Below are 6,707 nucleotides of genomic sequence, written 5' to 3'. Positions count from 1 at the left end.
AATCAGTAGCTAATATGAATGTACGGCGTTGGAGAAATTTGACTGTGATATATAAAACTATATCGGGGGTTCTAAGTTTGTGTTTGCAAGAGCCTGGAGATGATCGAACCTCTGTCCATCTTCCAACTTCAAACCTATCATCTACGATCGCTGCCATCCGTAAAGATTGTCGGTAAGAAGAGTTAAATACGTAGACCAATAGTTTTAGTTTTTATGAAATATGGAAGGAAGAAATCATTCATGTTAGAGTGAAGATGACGGTACCTTTTCTTCTAGCAAAAGGAGGGTGATTCCCATAAATTCACCATTTTTATTGATGTTATGGGGATCCCAGTAGCTGAGGAGATAGCCAACAACAAACTTGAGAAGACCGACAAAGGCGGAGAGCGTTGAAGGTGGTGGGGAGGACGGCAATAGCATCAGAGACAGACATGCTCAACAATTGAAAAAAAAACAGTGCTATGAGAGGTTGGACTCCTGGATCTAGCATGACCTATATATAGCGAAGCCGTTCGTATCAGTTATGAGACGCTAGTGTTTTTTATGGTGTGCGTAAAGATGAGGAGATGAAGAGATAGAGGGAGACTAAGAGTTCCATGGATTTGATTGGAGAAGTTGAGAAAACCATAGGTCTCAGTCGAAGACGAAGAGCTGACGACTTGTAGGCTTTTTAGGGCCAGTTTTATGGTTTATTAAGATAGGCTTAGGCTTTAATCAAATGTATAAGCTGATGTAATAGATGGGCTAGTGAGTTTAAAAAATAAGCCCACAAATCAATCAGCAAATAATAGAGAACGTGATTTGTAAATCATTTTATTTATTTGTGGGACATGATTAAACCGACCTTCATAAATATATATTAGTTTCGGCCATCAATGTACAAAGTATCATTTAGTCTAGTGGTATAAATGTTTGTGTTTATATGTTAATAACCCGGGTTCAGACCATGAGCTTTACATTTTTTCACTTATTTTAAAGGTGGGGTCCACAAAATGATGACGTGGCGCGCTGAGGAGCCTTGAAACTGGCTCATTATAATGTTTATTATTATTATTATTGTTATTATTAACACAATTGTTAAATTACGTCATAACACAGTGGTTGAGTTATATTCTGAATGTGTATGGTCCTGGGTTGATTCTCCACAAGTGCAAATTATTTTTTATGTAAGTACTAAAACAACATCGGTATAGTATAATCGACTAAAACAAATAAAAAATCAAGTTACCATAATGGATGTTTTAAACTTAATGGAAACACTAGATTTTTGCACAAAATGAATAGATTATGCATGAAATTTGAATTTTATAAAAGATGGGGTCTGTTTTTCCACCGCCGTATAAGTCGGGTACAAACTGAACATATCATCATATTTTGGGTAAGTTAATGGCCTTTTTCCCCAGACTTAGCCTTATCGGACTCTATCATCTCTATTCCCATCGACACTGCTCGGAGGCTCTATCGAACTAATCCTAGACATAACGAGTTCCCAATGTTTCACAAGTTAGAACCAGGAATCTAAATAAATAGAATATGTTTATGTTTATGAAAAAAAACATATTCATGTGTTATAGATGCAATCAAATGTATATTTTTGATGAGTTTAGCAGCTGATAAAAATTTCGAAATGCGTCTCATGGATGTCACTACAGTATATTTATATGGATCATTAGATATTGATATCTATATGAGAATTTCATATGGATTTAAAATGCCAATCATTAAGTTCCAAACCTAAAGATTTATGTGCTACAAAATTAAAAAGCTCATTATATGGGCTAAAATAATCTGGACGTCTATGTTATAATTGTCTCACTGAACATTTAACTCCAGAAGGATACATAAATGATCATATATACCCATGTGTTTTCATGAAGAAAACAACAACCGAATTTGTGATAATGCGGTATATGTTGATGATTTTAATATTATTGGAAGTAAAAAGGAAATAAAAAAAGCATCAGACTATTTGAAATGAGAATTTGAGATGAAAGATCTTGGAAAGATAAAGTATTGTTTTAGCCTCCAAATTGAGCATTCTGAAAAGGATATATTTATGCATCAATCCACATATAGTAATAGAGTGTTGAAACGCTTTACCATGGATAAACCAACTGTTCTTAGCACTCTGATGGTCATTAGATCAATTAATGTCAAAAAATGATCCATTTCGACCACCTGAAGAAAATGAAGAGATACTTGGTCCCAAAGCATCATATTTAGATGCAATTGGAGGCCTTATATATTCAGAAAATATATCTATGACATTGGAATGAGTCACCAAAAAAATTATTTACGGGTATAATTATTTTGTATTTGTTTAAATTTTTTGATACAATAAAATTATAATTAATATTTTATTATAATTTTATCGAGAACTTTTTTAAAATACTACGAGTGGAGATGTTTTTAGGATTTTCCCCTCTTTTTACCAAACTCTCCTACATAGTATAGTATAACACTAAGCACATACACATTCTTCCAAAAAAATGGCAAAACATAGAGTGTGATTGGAGAAATGTTAGAGTAAATAAAACAGAGTGATATGGAGTAAATGAGAGCGAAGTTGGGATAAAAAGTTAGAGTAAAAGAGAGAGAAAAATATAATATTTATAATACTTTATGTTAATTTCAATTCCTCCACAATAAAGAAGAGGGAAAATATAACTGTGAAATCAGAAAAGACAAAATAAAATTTACACTTTGAGCGTAAATGAGAGTAAACTTTTTCTTTGTATTTTTCACCTGATTGGCAAGAGATAGCGTAAAGTAAAGCGGAGTAACTGTCACATTTTACTCTATAATAATTTTACTCTAAAATGTCTATACAGTCAGACCCATAGAGAAACTTCTTGCCATCCACAAAAACACATAGTTCACGTGATTGAGGTGATAAAGGTAATCTTTATGTGATCACATGCATAACAAGGCAGTAGTAAAATATCAATAGTAAGCAAGGGAGCCAAATAAAACGAAAAAGATTAACGAGATCAACGTCATAGAGAGTCAAGAAAATAATCAAAAACATCCATAAGAAAAATAATCTTTTAAGTCAACTGAAATGATCCTCCGTTAAGCTCCGAGTTCTTAATGGTAACGTAGAGAAGAGAGATGCAAATAGCGATAAGTCCCGACCAAACATAAACAATTGTCGGAGTTCTTCCTCTTCTTCCCATCAATCCTTTGGCAAACGGATACATATGAACCAAAACCCAAGCGGCGAAGAAAGTCCCACCAACGAGATTGCTCCACTGTGGATTATCACTGAAAACGGTCCGACAAAACGCGAAAAGAATCGCCACGATGTTCAAGATTATGATCGTTAACGGGAGGATCATCAAAGACGTCCATTTAAACAGATAGAGATCAGCGAACTCGTCGTCTTCGTCATCTCCAGAAGATTTCGAAGTCAACGTGAAAGAGATTTCGATTCCGGCGATGACTTTGAGGATACCTTGAAGAACAGCGACTAAATGAGCGCTGGTGCCACCGATTAACCAGAACTGCTCGTTTCTCCACCATTCTTCTAACGAGATCCCTGACCACTTGACTTCAAGAACAGCTAACCCACATAGAGACAAAGAGATCGTCAGAAGGTAAACAAGGAACGTTGGCGCAAGGCTATCAACCACGAACTGGCCGGAGAAGAGAGATAACGGAGGGAGGAAGCAGTAGGTTAAGATGAAAACGCTGGTGAACGGGTAGATTCCGACGTTGAGGTAGGAGATTCTCTGGAGGAACTTGAGTTTCCTACCAGCTAAAACAGCGTTGTTTCTGGAGAAGAAGATCTCAACTGATCCTGTAGCCCAACGGAGAACCTGGTGGAGCCGATCGGTTAAGTTTATCGGCGCGGATCCACGGAACGCGTCTGGTTCAGTTACGCAGTAGAAGGATCTCCATCCTTTCTCATGCATTCTAAAACCTGTCACCACGTCTTCGGTAACCGATCCGTAGACCCACCCGACGCTGATTCCCCATTCAGTCTTGTCCTCGTACCAGCATGAGATAACGTTAACCGCCTCGCTCACGGCCGCGGCGTCCAGTGGCTCGCGGCCGCATGTCAAGGAGCCAGGAGGGCGTCCACGTATGCTGGAATGTCCCATGGCTAATGGCTTACCTTGGAACTCCGCGACCTTTACGGAACTCACTAGCATACTCGAGCTACCGAAATGCTTCCTAATCAGATTGACATCAAACTGATCTTCCTCCTCAACGTCTACGTAGTACGCTGGTTGAGAAGCTACGGTTGCGGGACTGCGTTTCTTTTCCCGTGGGAAACAGCAGCAACAGCATCCAGACGGTTCTGTCTCCACAGGAAGATCAGGCGGGTCGAAACCGTAAAGCGCTGTTCTTCGGAACAAACACCCTGTCCCGACATACATCGGACCTTGAATCCCATCGAGAGCCCTCAGGTTAATGTCGAAGAAAACAGTGTTTTTGTTAGCATAGCGGTCAGAGGGATCTATGCCTTCGAACCTCTGCGGAAACTGAACATAGCAGACGCGGTCGCCATCTTCGTCCATCATGAAACAGATCCCATCTCTAAAGGCTATAGAGTTGTAGACGTAGTGGTCACAGTCTAAGTTCAATATGAACGGTCCATTAGACATTATAGCTGAGGCTCGGACCAAAGCGTTCATAGCTCCTGCCTTCTTGTTATGATCATAACCAGGCCGTTTCTGGCGGCTCACGTACACAAACATCGGTAAACGAGTGTCTACTCCTTCGAAATCCAGTGCGCACTCCTCACCGCCTCTCTCATTAAGCGGTTCATCTTCAGGAGGATTAAGCAACACCTGCAAATAAATAAATAAATAAACATAATTAATCTCCAAATCAAAACACGAACCAAGTTAGAGATTCAAACCATGTGATTTCTTTACCTGTATAATACTAGCATGGTCACCTCTCGAATGGTTCTGACAAGGAACAGTCCAAGTACCCGGCCAATGCGTGCCGTCACTCATCCAAGTAGCTTTAGGAGCTACTATAGCAGGCCTTGGTTCCTTGACTTGGTCTTCCTCAACTTTCACTTTCCAGTTCTTCCATTTCTCCAAGGCTTTGATCTCTTCTTTGCTATTAAACGCATCAGATCTCCTTCTAATCGAATGAGACAATGCGTTAACCCGAACCTTAAACTCCTCGTAACCCCTTTTCACATACCTTCGCTCTCTAACAAAATCATGCCTCACCTTACCCTTGTAAGGATCTTTCTTCAAACCGAAGTAACTTTCCGGATTCCGCGGCTCGACCTTATGTTTCCTGCAAAAAGGTACCCATATTTTCGCAAAGCTAGCTGCTTCAGCCATTGCTTCAAACGTTAGAAGCGAGCCTCCATCGTCGGAGAGATAGCAAGAAAGCTTCTCAATAGGATAATCGACGGATAATATCGAAAGGATTGTGTTGGCTGTAACCAACGGTGGCTCCTTCTCTGCATCAGCAGTTGAAACAAACACATCGATTCCAGGAAGATCCGATTTCCCGGTCGGGTTGTTCGGGTTTGGTGATTCGAATCTCGCCTTCAAGGCTTCGGTATCGGTTGCGTGGTTAACCGGATACAGCCTAGGGATTTGGTCGATTAACCAAGAGAAAGCAAACCAGATTTCGCAGATTACAGAGAGACCCCATAGCCAGATTGCTTTCTCATTTGCGTTATTGACTCTCCAAAATAGAAACAGACATAGTGATACGATTCGGACAAATATTAAAATCCTGAAAAGACAAAACAAAAAAAAAAAAAAACATTGTCAGAAAATCTTAAGAAATATCACGCTTTTTATGACGCAACACATCGCATCTCAAAGTGTTTGTAACCGACACGACAGTGAAATATCTCAAAGACAGAGAGATAAGAGTATACCGATACAGAGCGATGATGATCGGAGAGATTTTGACAACACGAGTTAAGGGCTGAGATATCTTGTAGAGCAAGGCATCTTCTTCTTCACTGATTCTCAGTTCGGTTTGATCCAAGTCGTCGTCTTTGTAAGATGAACCGGTGTCGATGTCTTGGAGAGCGATGTGAAGCGGAGCCGGATTGTTATCCGGCGTCGGAGGGACATGGACGGTGTAGTTAGCGAAATCGGAGCTGCTTCCGAATTCGCTGCAGATATCTCCGGTGGAAATGGACACGTGGCTGATTCTTGGATTCTTGCTAGATGTCTCACCCAACATTGTTTAGACTCCGGAATCTGAGTCAAAAGGTTTCTCAGATTCAAGAAGAATCAATACCCTGTTTTTATTTTGTCTAGTATTGAAGATTATTGGGAATTAAATCCAAAAGAAACTGTTACCTTATTGGATGAAATCAGAATCAGTGACGAGATTTTGCAAATGTTTTTTCTTCTCTAATTTTTCATTAACCATAAACGCAAACGAAACTTTTTTTTCGCACGAACAAACGAAACTTATCAGAGAAAATATAATGGAGAATTTAATTCGAAAGGTGTATTAATGTAGTGTTGTGTGTACTTGAGGGTTTTTGCGATTGAGGTTTTCTACGATATCTTCATGAACGGTCAACAAATGGTGGGAGAGATTTTGTTTCCGTAATCGTATATATTATTATCTTTAATTTTTGGAACTTAGTATTTAAGACATTAACTTAGTATTTAAGACATTAATTAAAATGCGTTGACAGTTGTTATTGCCTTTGTAATGGGGATATTTTCAGAATTTAGTCATAAGTTTTTTCTTTGTAACAAAGT

At 39.1% G+C, this 6,707-nt stretch overlaps 1 protein-coding gene across 1 annotated transcript; it reads right to left on the bottom strand.

Annotated features, from left to right (window-relative positions):
* Nucleotides 1–2,903: 2,903 nt before the first annotated feature.
* Nucleotides 2,904–6,502, bottom strand: LOC106344125 (putative cellulose synthase-like protein D6). The gene is made up of 4 exons (XM_013783511.1): nt 6,294–6,502; nt 5,861–6,191; nt 4,884–5,712; nt 2,904–4,796 (listed from the first exon to the last, which is right to left on the bottom strand). Exons 2-4 carry the CDS (start codon nt 6,172–6,174, stop codon nt 3,048–3,050), a joined length of 2,892 nt encoding a protein of 963 aa, XP_013638965.1. The 5' UTR covers nt 6,175–6,191; nt 6,294–6,502; the 3' UTR covers nt 2,904–3,047.
* Between the last annotated feature and the right edge of the window lie 205 nt (nt 6,503–6,707).

This window comes from Brassica oleracea, chromosome C5, assembly GCF_000695525.1.
Source record: "Brassica oleracea var. oleracea cultivar TO1000 chromosome C5, BOL, whole genome shotgun sequence".
Lineage (NCBI taxonomy): Eukaryota > Viridiplantae > Streptophyta > Magnoliopsida > Brassicales > Brassicaceae > Brassica > Brassica oleracea.
This window is presented reverse-complemented; position numbering and strand designations above follow the sequence as displayed.

Excerpts from the sequence above, each read along its gene's own strand:
- LOC106344125 (XM_013783511.1), bottom strand. The coding sequence starts at position 6,174 with ATGTTGGGTGAGACATCTAGCAAGAATCCAAGAATCAGCCACGTGTCC. Across the intron at positions 5,713-5,860 it reads ATCATCATCGCTCTGTATCG|GATTTTAATATTTGTCCGAA; the intron begins GTATACTCTTAT and ends TTGTCTTTTCAG. Across the intron at positions 4,797-4,883 it reads ACCATGCTAGTATTATACAG|GTGTTGCTTAATCCTCCTGA; the intron begins GTAAAGAAATCA and ends ATTTATTTGCAG.